This window comes from Oncorhynchus nerka, linkage group LG12 (genome assembly GCF_034236695.1).
Source record: "Oncorhynchus nerka isolate Pitt River linkage group LG12, Oner_Uvic_2.0, whole genome shotgun sequence".
NCBI lineage: Eukaryota > Metazoa > Chordata > Actinopteri > Salmoniformes > Salmonidae > Oncorhynchus > Oncorhynchus nerka.
The window spans coordinates 12790672-12811883 of NC_088407.1; the positions used below are offsets into that span (position 1 = coordinate 12790672).

A 21212-nucleotide genomic window follows, 5' to 3' on the forward strand; every position below is an offset into this window, starting at 1 on the left:
ACACCACCACTAGGTACATGGCTCTACCTTCCCTTCTCAACCTGCTCAAAGACAACGGCGATAGGTTTAGGTGTTATTCCAAAGGTTTAAGGAGAAATGTATTGAGGAACAGCCGTGATTCTTTTGTTATTGCATGTGTACCTTCAGCATACTGAAGCATGTGTACCTTCAGCATACTGAAGCATGTGTAACTTCAGCATACTGAAGCATGTGTAACTTCAGCATACTGAAGCATGTGTAACTTCAGCATACTTCGGGAAAATAACGGAATTTCAGATGAAGGTATGTTTTTTTCCTGACTGTTTATTTGTGATCATTTGCTGTAAGGAAAAAAACTATACAAAGATCAAGGTGAGGAGGATGAAGGCTGTTGGTTAGTGGCTGGTGTTCTGGACAGGTCCTGAGGCGGGACATGGGAGTCTGGTGAGGAGGATGAAGGCTGTTTGTTAGTGGCTGGTGTTCTGGACAGGTCCTGAGGTGGGACATGGGAGTCTGGTGAGGAGGATGAAGGCTGTTGGTCAGTGGCTGGTGTTCTGGACAGGTCCTGAGGTGGGACATGGGAGTCTGGTGAAGAGGATGAAGGCTGTTGGTCAGTGGCTGGTGTTCTGGACAGGTCCTGAGGTGGGACATGGGAGTCTGGTGAGGAGGATGAAGGCTGTTGGTCAGTGGCTGGTGTTCTGGACAGGTCCTGAGGTGGGACATGGGAGTCTGGTGAGGAGGATGAAGGCTGTTGGTCAGTGGCTGGTGTTCTGGACAGGTCCTGGGGCAGGACATGGGAGTCTGGTGAGGAGGATGAAGGCTGTTGGTCAGTGGCTGGTGTTCTGGACAGGTCCTGGGAGTCTGGTGAGGAGATGAAGGCTGTTGGTCAGTGGCTGGTGTTCTGGACAGGTCCTGGGGCGGGACATGGGAGTCTGGTGAGGAGGATGAAGGCTGTTGGTCAGTGGCTGGTGTTCTGGACAGGTCCTGGGGCAGGACATGGGAGTCTGGTGAGGATGAAGGCTGTTGGTCAGTGGCTGGTGTTCTGGACCAGTCCTGAGGTGGGACATGGGTGTCTGGTGAGGAGGATGAAGGCTGTTGGTCAGTGACTGGTGTTCTGGACAGGTCCTGGGGCAGGACATGGGAGTCTGGTGAGGAGGATGCAACTGATGTGTTCTATCTGAAAATGGCACCTTGTTCACTCCATAGTCCACTACTGGTCCATAGTAGTAGTTCACTATGTAGGGAATAGGTGCCATTTGAGACGCAATCATGGTGTGTTAATGGGAACAGTATGTTGCTACTTCTGTTGCTACTTCAGTGTTCAACATAATGACTTGCAGTACAGCATGTTACCTTTTGTTGATATCACACACACACTCGTACCATAGTTAGATAATGTGTATGAGGCTAACTTTTTATTTAACATTTTCTTAACTTGCCTAGTTAAATACATTCTTGTTTACGATGACGGCCTACCAAAAGGCTTCCTGCGGGGGCCTGGGATTAAAATGAATACAATATAAATATAGGACAATTCACAAGAGAGACAACACAAACGTACATAGAGACCCAAGACAACAACACAGCATGGTAGCAACACATGGTAACAGCACAAAACATGGTACAAACATTATTGGGCACAGACAACAGCACAAAGGGCAAGAAGGTGGAGACAATGCGTTACACAAAGCAGCCACAACTGTCAGTGTCCATGATTGAGTCTTTGAATGAAGAAATGGAGATAAAACTGTCCAGTTTGAGTGTTTGTTGCAGTTCGTTCCAGTCACTAGCTGCAGTGAACTGAAGAGAGGAGTGACCCAGGGATGTGTGTGCTTTGGGGACCTTTAACAGAATGTGACTGGCAGAACGAGTGTTGTATGTGGAGGATGAGGGCTGCAGTAGATATCTCAGATAGAGGGAGGGAGGACTAAGAGGGTTTTATAAATAAGCATCAACCAGTGGGTTGCGACGGGTTTACAGAGATGACCAGTTTACAGAGGAGTATAGACTGCAGTGATGTGTCCTATAAGGAGCATTGGTGGCAAATCTGATGGCCGAATGGTAAAGAACATCTAGCCACTCGAGAGAACCCTTACCTGCTGATCTATAAATTATGTCTCCGTAATCTAGCATGGGTAGGATGGTCATCTGAATCAGAGTTAGTTTGACAGCTGGGGTGAAAGAGGAGCGATTACGGTAGAGGAAACCAAGTCTAAAAATAACTTTAGCCTGCAGCTTTGATATGTGCTGAAAGAAGGACAGTGTACCGTCTAGCCATACTCCCAAGTACTTGTATGAGGTGACTACCTCAAGCTCTAAACCCTCAGAGGTAATCACACCTGTGGGGAGTGGGGCATTCTTCTTACCAAACCACATGACCTTTGTTTGTTTTGGAGGTGTTCAGAACAAGGTTAAGGGTAGAGAAAGCTTGTTGGACATTAAGAAAGCTTTGTTGTAGAGCATTTAACACAAAATCCGGGGAGGGGCCAGCTGAGTATAAGAGTGTATCTGCATGTAAATGGATGAGAGAGCTTCCTACTGCCCGACACTATGTTGATGTAAATTGAGAAGAGCGTGGGGCCTAGGATCGAGCCTTGGGGTACTCCCTTGGCGAGAGGCAGTGGCTGAGACAGCAGAGTTTCTGACTTTACACATTGCACTCTGAGAGAGGTAGTTAGCAAACCAGCCCAAAGACCCCTCAGAGATCAGGGTCGTACACAGACACTCATACCATAGTTAGCCTCGTACACAGTATCCAGGTCCTACTACACACTCCCTATGGTATCTTATTTCTGTGACTGGTAGTCCTAGCACAATAATGGCCTGAAAGGAGCCTAATGTTACTCCATGTTCTGTTTAAAGGTGAATTGGCTCTGGAAGCCATGTGGCTCAGTTAGCACTTGCAATGCTAAGGTTGTGGGGAAAAAAACAAGTCTGCACTTGCTACTGTAAGTTGCTCTGGATAAGAGCGTCTGATAAATGGCTAAATTGTAAATTAAGCCAAAATACTCCATCTAAACATGAACTGATTCTCAATTGCGGTACTGTTCTAGAAACAGAAATCACACTTCCTCTAAACAGTTTTAACACAATTGCAGCCGACCAGTATTTTTCAGTAGCAACACGTTTGTGGCGTCCACCTTCCGATTACACACAGGTGTTGGGAGATGCAGTGTGCTAATTACCCCAGGTAGTCCCGCCATCAGTCGGTCTTCTGTAAACACGCGCTGTGACATGGAGTTATGGCCGTGTGGGAGTTCTAACCCAATAAAAGGTGTCTTATCAATTTAACCTTTTTGTTTGACAATTATTATTTCTCGAGGTTATGAAATAAGGACATTAGGCGTCCAAAAACCGTACAGCAAGAGATGAGTGTCCAATGTTCAGACCGAGCGTCGGGGCTCTTAACTATAAACTCCACCCATACAGAAGACCCCTTCTTCCAATGACTCTTATATGGAGTCATGGTCAAGGGCTACAATACTCAATGCAAATCTCTCAATGTTGATTATAAACAGTATATGAATAAAACAGGTATGTACAGCAGTAGTTGTTATGTGGCAAGTCAGTTAAGAACATATTCTTATTTACAATGATGGGTCTAGGAACAGTGGGTTAACTTGTCTTGTTCAGGGGCAGAAAGACAGATTTTTACCTTGTCAGCTCAGGGATTCGATCTAGCAACCTTTTGGTTACTGGCCCAACTCTCTAACCACTAGGCTATCTGCCGTTATGCAGGATGAGCCATGACTAGAATACAGTATATACATATGAAGTGGGCAAAACAGTATGTAAACAAAGTGACCAGTGTTCATTGACTATGTACATAGGGCAGCAGTCTCTAAGGTACCGGGTGGTAGCCGGATAGTAACATTGACTATGTACATAGGGCAGCAGTCTCTAAGGTACCGGGTGGTAGCCGGATAGTAACATTGACTAAGGATGCTTTCACATATCCCTTTATGATCCGGATCGTGGAGTGTTTGGTACCCTGATTTGCGCTATAAAGCGTGTGTGAAACAAATCCTGAACCTGTTTTGAGTAACGGGTCCAGAACCAGAGTACCAGGTTCTAAAAATAGCTAGCTCGCTAATGTCATGTAGAATGTGCATCTTGCTAATCGCAACATGAAACTGTTGTTTTTCAGGTTTTGTGAAAGATGAACTTATTCTGTACTATTCTCACAAACAAGCTCCAGGAATCCGAACCAGGGTACTGAATTTTCTACACGAAAGAGCCCAGGACAGGGTACTGGGCAGATAGTGGGTGAAGTCTGATGGCCTGGAGATGGAAGCTGTTTTATCAGTCTCTCAGTCCCAGCTTTTATGCACCTGTACTGTCTCCTACTTCTCATGATGCTCTCAATGTTGAAGTTTGTGAGGGTCTTAAGGACCAAGCTGAATTTCTTCATCCTGATGGTTGAAGAGGTGCTGTTTCCGCCTCCTTCACCACACAGTCTGTGTGAAGAGGCGCTGTTTCCGCCTCCTCTTCACCACAGTCTGTGTGAAGGGACGCTAAGGAACTTGAAGCTCTTGACCCTCCACTGCATCCCTGTGGATGTGAGCGTGCTCTCTCTGCTGTCTCCTGTAGTCCATTACCTTTGTTTTCAAATCAAATATTATTGGTCACATGGTTAGCAGATGTTAATGCGAGTGTAGCTTGTTCTAGTTCTAGTGCAGTAATATCTAACAATTACCCAACAACTACCTAATACACACATTCTAAAGGGGTGAATGAGAATATGTACATAAAAATATATGGATGAGCGATGGCCCAGCTGCAATGGATGGTATAAAATACAGTATATACAGTTGAAGTCTGAAGTTTACATACACCTTAGCCAAATACATTTAAACTGTTTTTCACAATTCCTGACATTTAATCCTAGTAGAAATTCCCTGTCTTAGGTCAGTTAGGATCACCACTTTATTTTAAGAATGTGAAATGTCAGAATAATAGTAGAGAGATTTATTTCATCAAAGTATCTGGTAGCATTTCCTTTAAATTGCTTAACTTGAGTCAAACGTTTTGGGTAGCCTTCTACAAGCTTCCCACAATAAGTTGGGTGAATTTTGGCCCATTCCTCCTGACAGAGCTGGTGTACCTGAGTCAGGTTTGTAGTCCTCCTTGCTCGAACACGCTTCTTCAGTTCTGCCCACAAATCTTCTATGGTATTGAGGTCGGGGCTTTGTGATGGCCACACCAATACCTGGACTTTGTTGTCCTTAAGCCATTTTGCCACAACTTTGGAAGTAATGCTTGGGGTGATTGTTCATTTGGAAGACCCATTTGCAACCAAGCTTTAACTTCCTGACTGATGTCTTGAGATTTATGAGCACAGGCAAATCGGTCGTATGTGAACAGCGCAATAGCTGAACCATTGACTTGAATTAGTTTAGTGGTATTGAATTAGGTATGTCTGGTTTTACCTTACCTTCCGGCTTGTCATAATAATCATCTGGTTTTTACAGTCTCACATTCAGTCTATCACTTTACCAGAGTGAGAAAGCAGCCAGTGTGAACTACAGGAGAATGACCCTCTTCACTCTCTGGATTAGAAATGGAATGTTAGAACTATGATGTCACACTGGTTAGAACTCGCTCTCTGCTGTGTCCTTTGGAATAGAATGTTGTGACTCAGAATGTCATATCACAACAATCCATAACCATGATGTCACAATGGCCGGGCTGTTCTGACCAATCCAAGCCATGGTAATTATGTAGCCTTGTCAGCAAGTGAGAGAAGCAGAATCGGTCAAAATAACAGACAGCGACCGAATGCTTTCACAAATGTTTACTACAAAACGTTGTGTATATTTCATAATTGCATTACAGTTATTAGAAAACATACCTCAGACTATATTCTCTTAATATGATTAAACAAATCTTTCCTGCTGATATATTTAGATTCACAGTACAATTGATGGACAGTTGCGGTGTGCTTGATAGCTAAAGACCTCCCTCTTGTGGAGAGTTATTAGAAGTACAAGAAACCAGAGCTAATCAAATCAAGGACATATTATTGGTCAAATAAATCCCAAGAACTTAATTATTTGTCCAATCCCAAACGTTGCCCTACTTATAGCTGCGTCCTGATTGGTCAAGCTTGTGAGGCTTCGTTTGAATTGGTTCAGAGGCGATTCCTCATTGACTGCTTTGAAAGGAGTGATTGTAGAAGACTTGTGCGTTGTCGGCGTAGTCGAGTGTTACCGTGGCGCCCGCGCTCTTCGCGCCGAGAACCGCGCCGCCTAGCGCCGAACCCGATGACTGCCTCAGGGTCAGCAGGTTGTAACCGTAGAAATTACCCGTGAAGGCAGGCGTGGACTCCAACTCCGCCAGGACCTCTGTGAAACCTGCCAACGAGACAGAGCTTAGCTGAACCCAATTATTTATATATACACTAGATGACTGACAGAGGGAGCTGTTTGGAAGCCATTGCTCCATCTTGGTACTCTCCCACATTTAAAGAAATATTTTAGAAGCTATAGAAATGCATGTATTAATGTCTACATTTGTTCTATTAAACACTTTAATGCATAATGTTAAATTATGTGAGCTAAACAAATTAAAACACACTACATGACCAAACGTATGTGGACACCTGCTTGGGGGAACATCTCGTTCCAAAATCATGGGCATTAATATGGAGTTGGTCCCCCCTTTGCTGCTATAACAGCCTCCACTCCTCTGGGAAGGCTTTCCACTAGATGTTGGAACATTGCTGCAGGGACTTGCATCCATTCAGCCACAAGAGCATTACTGAGGTTGGGCAATTAGGCCTGGCTCATTGTCACGCTGAAGCAGGAAAGGGCCTTCCCTAAACTGTTGCCACAAAGTTGGAACCACAGAATGATCTAGAATGTCACTGTATGCTGTAGTGTTAAGATCTCCCTTCACTGGAACTAAGGGGCCCGAACCATGGAAAAACAGCCCCAGAGCATTATTCCTCCTCCACCAAACTTTACAGTTAGCACTATGCATTGGGGCAGGTAGCGTTTCTCCTGGCATCCGTCAAACCCAAATGATTGTAGAGTGTGATGTATCACGACAGAGAACGCGTTTCCTCTGCTCCAGAGTCCAATGGCGGCGCGCTTCACCCCACTTCAGCCGACGCTTGGCGTTGCGCTTGGGGATCTTAGTGTCATTTTGACATCCAGTGTGGACCGTTGGCTTGAAAAAAGCTAATCTTTATGTTGACCTGGGAAATCCTTAGCCTGGTCCCAGATCTATTTGTGCCATCATCCCATTCCAAACATGTTTAACAAGGAGTGGGATGTTAGCACAAACAGACTAGTACCCAGGCTAGGAAATCCTGCCATAAGAGGACATTTTGACAACGGACTGGACTGATCCAACAACAGTCAGTTACAACCCACCTGGCTTCAGCAGCTCCCAGCTCTTCCACACTGATCCAACACACAAGATGGGTAGACACTGTTCACCTGTCAACAGAGCCTGATGTAGAGAGACCGACACAGAGAGAGGGACAGAGATTGAGATAAGGGGGGTACAATATCAGTGTAATCTGTTGAACCTTATATACGACATCATGGAAAAGGGTGAAAGTACAGTGCATTCTGAAAGTATTCAGACCCTTTGACCTTTTCCACATTTTCTTACGTTACAGCCTTATTCTAAAATGGATTAAAACAAATTCCCATCAATCTACACACAATACCCCATAATGACATCACAATACCCCATAATGATATCACAATACCCCATAATGACATCACAATACCCCATAATGATATCACAAGACCCCATAATGATATCACAATACCCCATAATGACATCACAATACCCCATAATGACAAAGCAAAAACAGGTTTTTAGAAATGTTTGCACATTTATTAAAAAATAAACTGAAACGTTATCCAGACCCTTTGCTATGAGACTCAAAATTGAGCTCAGGTGCTTCCTGTTTCCATTGATCATCCTTGAGATGTTTCTACAGCATGGAGTCCACCTGTGGTAAATTCAATTGATTGAACATGATTTGGAAAGGCACACACCTGTCTCCATAATGTCCCACAGTTGGAAGTGCATGTCAGAACAAAAACCAAGTCATGAGGTCGAAGGAATTGTCCGTAGAGCTCCAAGACAGGATTGTGTCGAGGCACAGATCTGGGGAAGGGGACCAACAGTTGCTCTGTGGAGATGGGAGAACTTTCCAGAAGGACAACCATCTGTGCAACACTCCACCAATCAGGCCTTTATGGTAGAGTTGTCAGACGGAAGCCACTTCTCAATAAAAGGCACATGACAGCCCGCTTGAAGTTTGTCAAAAAGCACCTAAAGACTCTCAGACCATGAGAAACAAGGTTCTCTGGATTTAACTCTTTGGCCTGAAAGCCAAGCGTCACGTCTGAAGGAAACATGGCACCATCCCTACAGTGAAGCATGGTGGTGGCAGCATCATGCTGTGGGGATGTTTTTCAGTGCCAGGGACTGGGAGAATAGTCAGGATTGAGGGAAAGTTGAACGGAGCAAAGTACAGAGATCCTTGATGAAAACCTGCTCCAGAGTTCTAAGGACCTCAGACTGGGGCGAAGGTTGACCTTCCAACAGGACAACGACCCTAAGCACACAGTCAAGACAACACAGGAGTGGCTTCAGGACAAGTCTCTTAATGTCATTGAGTGGCCCAGCCAGAGCCCGGACTTGAACCCGATTGAACATCTCTGGAGAGACCTGAAAATAGCTGTGCAGCGACGCTCCCCATCCAACCTGACAGAGCTTGAGAGGATCTGCTGAGCAGAATTCAGAGAAACTCCCCAAATACAGGTGTGCCGAGCTGTAGCGTCAAACCCAAGAAGACTGTAATCGCTGCTTCAACAAAGTAAAGGGTCTGAATACTTATGAAATTGTATTTCAGTTTTTAATTTCTATACATTTGCAAAAAAAAATCCTAAAACCTGTTTTTGCTTTGTCATTATGGGGTATTGTGTGTAGATTGATGGAAAAACAACATTTAATCAATTTTAGAATAAGGCTGTAACGTAACAAAATGTGTAAAAAAGTCAAATTTTGCACTTTATGTGGGTAAAATGTGTGTGTGTCTCACCTGTTGTGCTTTAGGTAGTACAGCCACTATGTGTTGGGCCAGGACCCTGCCTGCCAGGGTGAACAGATACTGACACAGAGCATCACCAGCTTTAGCCCCTGTAACTCACAATGGTACACATTTATAGATCAATAAAAAATATTGTATGAGGTTGATTAAAACCATGCAACACACGAGTCCAGTCCCAACAAACGAGTCCAGTCCCAACAAACGAGTCCAGTCCCAACACACGAGTCCAGTCCCAACACACGAGTCCAGTCCCAACACAATTACGCTGTTGGGAGAGTGAAAATAAGAGGATAACTAACCTTCAGCTATTTTCTGGCAGAGTCCTGCAAAGTGAGATTTCTGGAAGTTTCTATAGAGATGAGGGAGCATCCCCATCAAGTCTGATACCTGTAGGGAGAGAGAGAAGGGAAGGGAGAAAGAGGGGAAGGGAGAGAGAAGGGGAGAGGCGAGGGGGGAGAGAGGGGCGAGAGAGAGGCGAGGGGGGAGAGAGAGGCGAGGGGGAGAGAGTCCCAGAGAGAGAGAAAGAGGGGAAGGGGGAGAGAGGAAGGGAGGGAAAGAGAAAGAGAGAGAGAGAAGGGAGAGAGAGAGAGAGAGAGAGAGAGGGAGAGAGAGAGAGAGAGAGAGAGAGAGAGAGAGAGGGGGGGAAGGTGAGAGAGAGAGAGAGAGAGAGGGGGGGGAGAGAGAGAGAGAGAGGGGGAGAGGAGAGAGAGAGAGAGAGAGAGAGGGAGAGAGAGAGAGAGAGAGAGGGGGGGGAGAGAGAGAGAGAGAGAGAGAGAGAGGAGAGGGAGGGGAGAGAGAGAGAGAGAGAGAGAGGGGGAAGGGGAGAGAGAGAGAGAGGGGGAAGGGGAGGAGAGAGAGAGGGGGAAGGGGAGGGAGAGAGAGAGGGGGAAGGGGAGGGAGAGAGAGAGAGAGAGGGAAGGGAGAGAGAGAGGGAAGGGGAGAGAGAGAGAGAGAGAGAGGGGAGGGGGAAGGGGAGAGAGAGAGGTTAGATGAACAACTCATACATAATGTAGATGTAAAATATGTTGTTTACTTGATTAATTAAAAGTGCCAAGCCATTCACACCTGATTAAAATCAGGAAGACTGGCCTGAATGGCTTGGCACTTTTAATTAATCGGGAAAACGCAACATAATTCACATTGCTTCCTGTCTTACCTCATCAGCACAGCGGGCATTTATGGGGTAGTGTTTATAACGTCACCTCATCAGCATAACGTCATGTCTTTCTTCCTCCTTCACTATTAGCAAGGGGAATGTCCTCCACCTATTAACTTCAGTCTATGAGCATGGCACCCCGCTTGCTGATTAATCTATGAGCTCACTGGTGCAATAATCCGTTTCCTTCCTTTCAACCAATGGGTATGAATCTACATTGTTTCTTCCACTTGCTGTTTTGCAGCAGCAGACTTCCAACGACCTTCCACCTCCACACGACCTTCCACCTCCACGTGACCTTCCACCTCCACACGACCTTCCACCTCCACACGACCTTCCACCACCACACGACCTTCCACCACCACACGACCTTCCACCACCATCAAACGACCTTCCACCACCATCAAACGACCTTCCACCTCCACACGACCTTCCACCTCCACACGACCTTCCACCTCCACACGACCTTCCACCTCCACACGACCTTCCACCTCCACACGACCTTCCACCACCAAACGACCTTCCACCACCAAATGACTTCCACCACCAAACGACTACCACCACCAAACGACTTCCACCTCCCTTCCACCATCAAACGACCTTCCACCACCAAACGACCTTCCACCACCATCAAACAACCTTCCACCACCATCAAACAACCTTCTACCTCCACACGACCTCCCGACTCCACACGACCTTACACCTCCACACGACCTTCCACCTCCACACGACCTTCCACCTCCACACCACCAAACGACCTTCCACCACCAAACGACCTTCCACCACCAAACGACTTCCACCTCCCTTCCACCATCAAACGACCTTCCACCACCAAACGACCTTCCACCTCCCTACCACCACCAAACGACCTTCCACCTCCCTACCACCACCAAACGACCTTCCACCTCCCTACCACCCTACCACCTCCCCACCAAACGACCTTCCACCTCCCTACCACCACCAAACGACCTTCCACCTCCCTCCCTACCTCCCTACCACCACCAAACGACCTTCCACCTCCCTACCACCACCAAACGACCTTCCACCTCCCTACCACCACCAAACGACCTTCCACCTCCCTACCACCACCAAACGACCTTCCACCTCCCTACCACCACCAAACAACCTTCCACCTCCCTACCACCACCAAACAACCTTCCATCTCCCTACCACCACCAAACGACCTTCCACCTCCCCACCACCACCAAACGACCTTCCACCTCCCTACCACCACCAAACGACCTTCCACCTCCACCACCAACTGAAACCCGTCATCAGAACCATCGTTTAGGGCAACCGATCAGCAGCACCCGGCCCAAACTATTCAATGAAATCCCATACTGCATTCTGTCTCGGTTGTCATTCAGTTAAGCCTGTATTCCATTTAATTTCCTGTTGTACTTTCGGTTGACCTCTCACCTGGAAGTAATTCTCAATGACCTTCTTGACGTGAGTGACATCATGATGGGGCTTGACCAGGTTGTCTTTGGCATCGAACACAGTCTTCACTGCCAGGTGGGAGATCCAGAATGCTGATGGAGAGAGAAAAGAGGGAGGGGGGGGGGAAAGAGGGATAGAGAATGGAAGGGAAAAGGGGGGAGGAGAAAGAGAGAAACAGTAGGATGAAAAAAAGGAATGAATGGAGGAAAAGAGAGAGGTGATCATTTGTTGACTTCTGTGATCGAAAAAGCCTTGGTTTCATGAATGTCAACATCAGAAGCCTCCTCCCTAAGTTTGTTTTACTCACTGCTTTAGCACACTCTGCTAACCCTGATGTCCTTGCCGTGTCTGAATCCTGGCTCAGGAAGGCCAACAAAAATTCTGAGATTTCCATACCCAACTATAACATTTTCCGTCAAGATAGAACCGCCAAAGGGGGAGGAGTTGCAGTCTACTGCAGAGATAGCCTGCAAAGTAATGTCATACTTTCCAGGTCCATAGCCAAACAGTTCGAACTACTAATTTTAAAAATGACTCTCTCCAGAAATAAGTCTCTCACTGTTGCCGCCTGCTACCGACCCCCCTCAGCTCCCAGCTGTGCCCTGGACACCATTTGTGAATTGATCGCCCCCCATCTAGCTTCAGAGTTTGTTCTGTTAGGTGACCTAAACTGGGATATGCTTAACACCCCGGCAGTCCTACAATCTAAGCTAGATGCCCTCAATCTCACACAAATCATCAAGGAACCCACCAGGTACAACCCTAAATCTGTAAACAAGGGCACCCTCATAGATGTCATCCTGACCAACTGGCCCTCCAAATACAGCTCCGCTGTCTTCAACCAGCATCTCAGCGATCACTGCCTCATTGCCTGTATCCGCTACGGAGCCGCAGTCAAACGACCACCCCTCATCACTGTCAAACGCTCCCTAAAACACTTCTGTGAGCAGGCCTTTCTAATCGACCTGGCCCGGGTATCCTGGAAGAACATTGACCTCATCCCGTCAGTTGAGGATGCCTGGTCATTCTTTAAAAGTAACTTCCTCACCATTTTAGATAAGCATGCTCCGTTCAAAAAAATGCAGAACTAAGAACAGATATATCCCTTGGTTCACTCCAGACCTGACTGCCCTCGACCAGCACAAAAACATCCTGTGGCGGACTGCAATAGCATCGAATAGTCCCCGCGATATGCAACTGTTCAGGGAAGTCAGGAACCAATACACGCAGTCAGTCAGGAAAGCTAAGGCCAGCTTCTTCAGGCAGAAGTTTGCATCCTGTAGCTCCAACTCCAAAAAGTTCTGGGACACTGTGAAGTCCATGGAGAACAAGAGCACCTCCTCCCAGGCTAGGTAACACGGTCACCACCGATAAACCCATGATTATCGAAAACTTCAACAAGCATTTCTCAACGGCTGGCCATGCCTTCCGCCTGGCTACTCTAACCTCGGCCAACAGCTCCGCCCCCCCCGCAGCTACTCACCCAAGCCTCTCCAGGTTCTCCTTTACCCAAATCCAGATAGCAGATGTTCTGAAAGAGCTGCAAAACCTGGACCCGTACAAATCAGCTGGGCTTGACAATCTGGACCCTCCATTTCTGAAACTATCCGCCGCCATTGTCGCAACCCCTATTACCAGCCTGTTCAACCTCTCATATCGTCTGAGATCCCCAAGGATTGGAAAGCTGCCACAGTCATTCCCCTCTTAAAAGGGGGAGACACCCTGGACCCAAACTGTTACAGACCTATATCCATCCTGCCCTGCCTATCTAAGGTCTTCGAAAGCCAAGTCAACAAACAGGTCACTGACCATCTCGAATCCCACCGTACCTTCTCCGCTGTGCAATCTGGTTTCCGAGCCGGTCACGGGTGCACCTCAGCCACGCTCAAGGTACTAAACAATATCATAACCGCCATCGATAAAAGACAGTACTGTGCAGCCGTCTTCATCGACCTTGCCAAGGCTTTCGACTCTGTCAATCACCATATTCTTATCGGCAGACTCAGTAGCCTCGGTTTTTCGGATGACTGCCAATTACTTTGCAGACAGAGTTCAGTGTGTCAAATCGGAGGGCATGCTGTCCGGTCCTCTGGCAGTCTCTATGGGGGTGCCACAGGGTTCAATTCTCGGGCCGACTCTTTTCTCTGTATATATCAATGATGTTGCTCTTGCTGCGGGCGATTCCCTGATCCACCTCTACGCAGACGACACCATTCTATATACTTCCGGCCCGTCCTTGGACACTGTGCTATCTAACCTCCAAATGAGCTTCAATGCCATACAACACTCCTTCCGTGGCCTCCATCTGCTCTTAAACGCTAGTAAAACCAAATGCATGCTTTTCAACCGTTCGCTGCCTGCACCCGCACGCCTGACCAGCATCACCACCCTGGATGGTTCCGACCTTGAATATGTGGACATCTATAAGTACCTAGGTGTCTGGCTAGACTGTAAACTCTCATTCCAGACTCATATCAAACATCTCCAATCGAAAATCAAATCAAGAGTCTGCTTTCTATTCCGCAACAAAGCCTCCTTCACTCACGCCGACAAAATCCTCGACTTCGGCGATGTCATCTACAAAATTGCTTCCAACACTCTACTCAGCAAACTGGATGCAGTTTATTACAGTGCCATCCGTTTTGTCACTAAAGCACCTTATTCCACCCACCACTGCGACCTGTATGCTCTAGTCGGCTGGCCCTCGCTACATATTCGTCGCCAGACCCACTGGCTCCAGGTCATCTACAAGTCCATGCTAGGTAAAGCTCCGCCTTATCTCAGTTCACTGGTCACGATGGCAACACCCACCCGTAACACGCGCTCCAGCAGGTGTATCTCACTGATCATCCCTAAAGCCAACACCTCATTTGGCCGCCTTTCGTTCCAGTTCTCTGCTGCCTGTGACTGGAACGAATTGCAAAAATCGCTGAAGTTGGAGACTTATCTCCCTCACCAACTTCAAACATCTGCTATCTGAGCAGCTAACCAATCGCTGCCGCTGTACATAGTCTATCGGTAAATAGCCCACCCATTTTTACCTACCTCATCCCCATACTGTTTTTATTTATTTTATTTTATGCTCTTTTGCACACCAATATCTCTACCTGTACATGACCATCTGATCATTTATCACTCCAGTGTTAATCTGCAAAATTGTAATTATTCGCCTACCTCCTCATGCCTTTTGCACACAATGTATATAGACTCTCCTTTTTTTCTACTGTATTATTGACTTGTTAATTGTTTACTCCATGTGTAACTCTGTGTTGTCTGTTCACACTGCTATGCTTTATCTTGGCCAGGTCGCAGTTGCAAATGAGAACTTGTTCTCAACTAGCCTACCTGGTTAAATAAAGGTGAAATAAATTAAAAATTAAAAAATCATAAGAGAAGACAAGTTTATTGGACTTCTGTTTATGTTGATTGTTGTCGTCATGGCTACCTGAACCCTCGTCCCCCATCATATGACCCCAGCCTCCACAGCCGACCTGGCTTCCATCTGGGTTCACCAGCTTACAGTTAGAACCAGTCCCACTGATCAACACTATACCTCCTATATGTAGTGTGAGAGGGGCAGAGAGAGATGGAGGGATGAGTGAAATCATACTACACAGTTGTAAAATGACAGTGAACATTCCTTTCAACAATTAAGTCGAAGGACACCACACACAGATTACAAGATCCACTTCTCATACTGGCTATTGATCATATTAAATCATTCTTTCAAATCCTAATTTATCACTTTCAATTAAAAAAAAGTTATGTTAACAAGATGGTTCCGTTACCCCGGTCGCTGGCTGTTGCCATGGCGCCGATGGCATCGGTGGTGATGTAATAATTGATACTGAGTTTAGGAAACCTGTTCTTCATCTCACAGATGATCTTCTCAATAGCATCCTTCTGTTCCCCTCCGCTAAGAGACATTCCCTGGGAGAGCAAGATATTACAAGTTATCATACTAGTTAGCCTACTTGGTAAAAAGGGGCAATTACACAGTAACAGATTTGCGCTCGGACTCAGATTCTTCACTTAAAATGTATGCCAAACAAAAACCATTGATTTCAAATTTTAACAAACCATATAACTCTATGGACAAGGACTACTTTAAACAATTTACACCAAATATTTTACAAAAACACATTTTACTGGAAGAACAGTGCAGATGCAAAATTTGGTAACAGAATTTTGGTAAAATCTCCCTCCGTTTTTTAAAATGAAAACCAGCTGAATTAAGATTCCCAGACGTCTGCAGAAAGAATGGGGCGTCAGCTATGACATCATACCTTGAGTTTTGAAAAAACGTATTTTCCACCATAATTTGCAAATAAATTCATTAAAAATCCTACAATGTGATTTTCTGGATTTTTTTCTTCTCATTTTGTCTGTCATAGTTGAAGTGTACCTATGAAGAAAATTACATCTCTCATCTTTTTAAGTGGGAAACTTGCACAATTGGTGGCTAACTAAATACTTTTTTGCCCCACTGTATATATGTATGTATATATATATATTCCTTAATTTGTAAAACATATAAACTCTTAGCTTTCATTTGTCTCAATTTGACATGCTCCTATGAATTGCACGTTGGTGCTCATGGGTAAAAAAAAAAATTGTATACATGGAATTGACCTTAAGCCTTAGTAACGATTAGCCTACACAATACACAACCCAAGAACTACAATTAGCTACACAAAAAAAGGTGATTCTGTGTAGATGCATCGCAAATTATACACTCAATACATGTGCTCAGGATTGCCATTTTGAGTAGCTAACAGAGCTAGTAAATAGTATATCAAAATCTAATCAAATCTAATTTGATTGGTCACATACACATATTTAGCAGATGTAGCGAAATGCTTGTATATTAGGCTTTAGATTAGATTTTTGCATTAAAATCATGAATTGATTCACCAGAGAGTGGAGAGGTGTGTCTGGGTCTAGCCCCGCTTCTATTTTGGCTTTCTGGACCATGTCGTTGATGGCCTCGATACACTTGTCAACACCCACCAACTGTAAGACAACACATACAGTCAACACCCACCAACTGAAAGACAACACATACAGTCAACACCCACCAACTGAAAGACAACACATACAGTCAACACCCACCAACTGAAAGACAACACATACAGTCAACACCCACCAACTGAAAGACAACACATACAGTCAACACCCACCAACTGAAAGACAACACATACAGTCAACACCCACCAACTGAAAGACAACACATACAGTCAACACCCACCAACTGAAAGACAACACATACAGTCAACACCCACCAACTGAAAGACAACACATACAGTCAACACCCACCAACTGAAAGACAACACATACAGTCAACACCCACCAACTGAAAGACAACACATACAGTCAACACCCACCAACAGAAAGACAACACATACAGTCAACACCCACCAACTGAAAGACAACACATACAGTCAACACCCACCAACTGAAAGACAACACATACAGTCAACACCCACCAACTGTAAGACAACACATACAGTCAACACCCACCAACTGAAAGACAACACATACAGTCAACACCCACCAACTGAAAGACAACACATACAGTCAACACCCACCAACTGAAAGACAACACATACAGTCAACACCCACCAACTGAAAGACAACACATACAGTCAACACCCACCAACTGAAAGACAACACATACAGTCAACACCCACCAACTGAAAGACAACACATACAGTCAACACCCACCAACTGAAAGACAACACATACAGTCAACACCCACCAACTGAAAGACAACACATACAGTCAACACCCACCAACTGTAAGACAACACATACAGTCAACACCCACCAACTGTAAGACAACACATACAGTCAACATACAGTCAACACCCACCAACTGTAAGACAACACATACAGTCAACACCCACCAACTGTAAGACAACACATACAGTCAACACCCACCAACTGTAAGACAACACATACAGTCAACACCCACCAACTGTAAGACAACACATACAGTCAACACCCACCAACTGTAAGACAACACATACAGTCATCACTCACCAACTGAAAGACAACACATACAGTCAACACCCACCAACTGTAAGACAACACATACAGTCAACACCCACCAACTGTAAGACAACACATACAGTCAACATACAGTCATCACTCACCAACTGAAAGACAACACATACAGTCAACACCCACCAATTGAAAGACAACACATACAGTCAACACCCACCAACTGAAAGACAACACATACAGTCAACACCCACCAACTGTAAGACAACACATACAGTCAACACTCACCAACTGAAAGACAACACATACAGTCAACACCCACCAACTGAAAGACAACACATACAGTCAACACCCACCAACTGTAAGACAACACATACAGTCAACACCCACCAACTGAAAGACAACACATACAGTCAACACCCACCAACTGAAAGACAACACATACAGTCAACACCCACCAACTGAAAGACAACACATACAGTCAACACCCACCAACTGAAAGACAACACATACAGTCAACACCCACCAACTGAAAGACAACACATACAGTCAACACCCACCAACTGAAAGACAACACATACAGTCAACACCCACCAACTGAAAGACAACACATACAGTCAACACCCACCAACTGAAAGACAACACATACAGTCAACACCCACCAACTGTAAGACAACACATACAGTCAACACCCACCAACTGAAAGACGACACATACAGTCAACACCCACCAACTGTAAGACAACACATACAGTCAACATACAGTCAACACCCACCAACTGTAAGACAACACATACAGTCAACACCCACCAACTGTAAGACAACACATACAGTCAACACCCACCAACTGTAAGACAACACATACAGTCATCACTCACCAACTGAAAGACAACACATACAGTCAACACCCACCAACTGTAAGACAACACATACAGTCAACACCCACCAACTGTAAGACAACACATACAGTCAACATACAGTCATCACTCACCAACTGAAAGACAACACATACAGTCAACACCCACCAATTGAAAGACAACACATACAGTCAACACCCACCAACTGAAAGACAACACATACAGTCAACACCCACCAACTGTAAGACAACACATACAGTCAACACTCACCAACTGAAAGACAACACATACAGTCAACACCCACCAACTGAAAGACAACACATGCAGTCAACACCCACCAACTGAAAGACAACACATACAGTCAACACCCACCAACTGAAAGACAACACATACAGTCAACACCCACCAACTGAAAGACAACACATACAGTCAACACCCACCAACTGAAAGACAACACATACAGTCAACACCCACCAACTGAAAGACAACACATACAGTCAACACCCACCAACTGAAAGACAACACATACAGTCAACACCCACCAACTGAAAGACAACACATACAGTCAACACCCACCAACTGTAAGACAACACATACAGTCAACACCCACCAACTGAAAGACAACACATACAGTCAACACCCACCAACTGAAAGACAACACATACAGTCAACACCCACCAACTGAAAGACAACACATACAGTCAACACCCACCAACTGTAAGACAACACATACAGTCAACACCCACCAACTGAAAGACAACACATACAGTCAACACCCACCAACTGAAAGACAACACATACAGTCAACACCCACCAACTGAAAGACAACACATACAGTCAACACCCACCAACTGAAAGACAACACATACAGTCAACACCCACCAACTGAAAGACAACACATACAGTCAACACCCACCAACTGAAAGACAACACATACAGTCAACACCCACCAACTGTAAGACAACACATACAGTCAACACCCACCAACTGAAAGACAACACATACAGTCAACACCCACCAACTGTAAGACAACACATACAGTCAACATACAGTCAACACCCACCAACTGTAAGACAACACATACAGTCAACACCCACCAACTGTAAGACAACACATACAGTCAACACCCACCAACTGTAAGACAACACATACAGTCAACACCCACCAACTGTAAGACAACACATACAGTCAACACCCACCAACTGTAAGACAACACATACAGTCATCACTCACCAACTGAAAGACAACACATACAGTCAACACCCACCAACTGTAAGACAACACATACAGTCAACACCCACCAACTGTAAGACAACACATACAGTCAACATACAGTCATCACTCACCAACTGTAAGACAACACATACAGTCAACACCCACCAACTGTAAGACAACACATACAGTCATCACTCACCAACTGAAAGACAACACATACAGTCAACACCCACCAACTGTAAGACAACACATACAGTCAACACCCACCAACTGAAAGACAACACATACAGTCAACACCCACCAACTGTAAGACAACACATACAGTCAACACCCACCAACTGAAAGACAACACATGCAGTCAACACCCACCAACTGAAAGACAACACATAGTCATCATTCATGAAACGTTTCATAATGTAGAAGAACCACTCATGACTTTAATAGAAGCTTAACGTCCTCTTCCTTCACACTTCTATGCACAGATCTAAGACCAGCTTACCATCTCTAAATCCTGACCTTAACCATTAGGAGGGAAAACACAAAGCTGACTTCAGATCAGCACTTACAAGTGGTTGGACTGAAATAGATGCCGATTATGTTTTTAATTTAGATGCCGGATAGTATTTCTAAGCCAATAATCTACAAGGGGTGCAGGAACTCAAGCAGTAGAACATTTGAGGTGCCGGAACTCATTTCCTGTACATTGGAATCTACTCGCTGTCATAATAAAAGTGTACTGTCAGTTCTGTGGTCTCATTCAGTGGTTGGTTGAGGTGCTTCGGCTGATCTGTGGTCAGCTTTACTTTAACCACCTAACGGTTAACATCAGGCTATGGAATATGGTAAACTGATCCTAGATCTGTCATCTCACCCAGTGGTTGGTTGAGGGGCCGTCTGTCTCTGCAAGGATTTTCCCATTCTCAGAGACCAATACCGCCTTGGAGTGGGTCCCACCACTGTTACAATAGATGACACGCACAGACAGGCCGACAGCAGCGCCGCGCACACACAAATCAAATCAAATGAATAGGAAGCTTTCCCTTAAGAATATGGATATTGTCACAAAGGAATGTTTAATTTAACTGACTAAACTCCACCCCCTGGTGAAAGGAAGTGTCTGATGAATCGTTGGTGTAGAGTTTAGTCAGACAGGTTTATGTTCTATGTGACAATCAAACAACAGCACAGCCTTTTGCCCTAAATCAGTTCTGCGCTATATCTGCCTGATAACACGTTTTCATTCAAATTATTACCGGATAAAAATGGTTTATTAGAGACTTACCCTTCAACACCACCGAACACTGCAGCCATTACTTTTCTCTTTTTCCTGTTTCGATCATGTGACACGTCACTTCAATTTCTGATCCAATCAGATCACATTATACAGTTTAGACTTTGACATTTTTTAAAATAACTTTTATATAATCAGTTTTATTGTGGGAGGATCGTATGATGTCCATGCCTTGTAAATAATTACATTCAACGCCC

The 21212-nt window shown here is 45.2% G+C and overlaps 2 protein-coding genes across 2 annotated transcripts; both read right to left on the reverse strand.

The window, feature by feature from the left end:
- Positions 1-346: 346 nt before the first annotated feature.
- Positions 347-4390, reverse strand: LOC135574417 (polycystin-1-like protein 3). The gene is made up of 2 exons (XM_065026014.1): positions 4327-4390; positions 347-840 (listed from the first exon to the last, which is right to left on the reverse strand). The coding sequence occupies exons 1-2, from the start codon at positions 4388-4390 to the stop codon at positions 347-349; spliced, it is 558 nt and encodes a 185-aa protein (XP_064882086.1).
- Positions 4391-5758: 1368 nt separating this feature from the next.
- On the reverse strand, positions 5759-21105 carry nagk (N-acetylglucosamine kinase). Its single transcript, XM_029647737.2, has 10 exons — positions 21007-21105; positions 20596-20680; positions 16566-16664; positions 15440-15581; positions 15097-15207; positions 11631-11743; positions 9355-9442; positions 9047-9144; positions 7356-7434; positions 5759-6332 (listed from the first exon to the last, which is right to left on the reverse strand). Exons 1-10 carry the CDS (start codon positions 21033-21035, stop codon positions 6124-6126), a joined length of 1053 nt encoding a protein of 350 aa, XP_029503597.2. The 5' UTR covers positions 21036-21105; the 3' UTR covers positions 5759-6123.
- Positions 21106-21212: the final 107 nt, after the last annotated feature.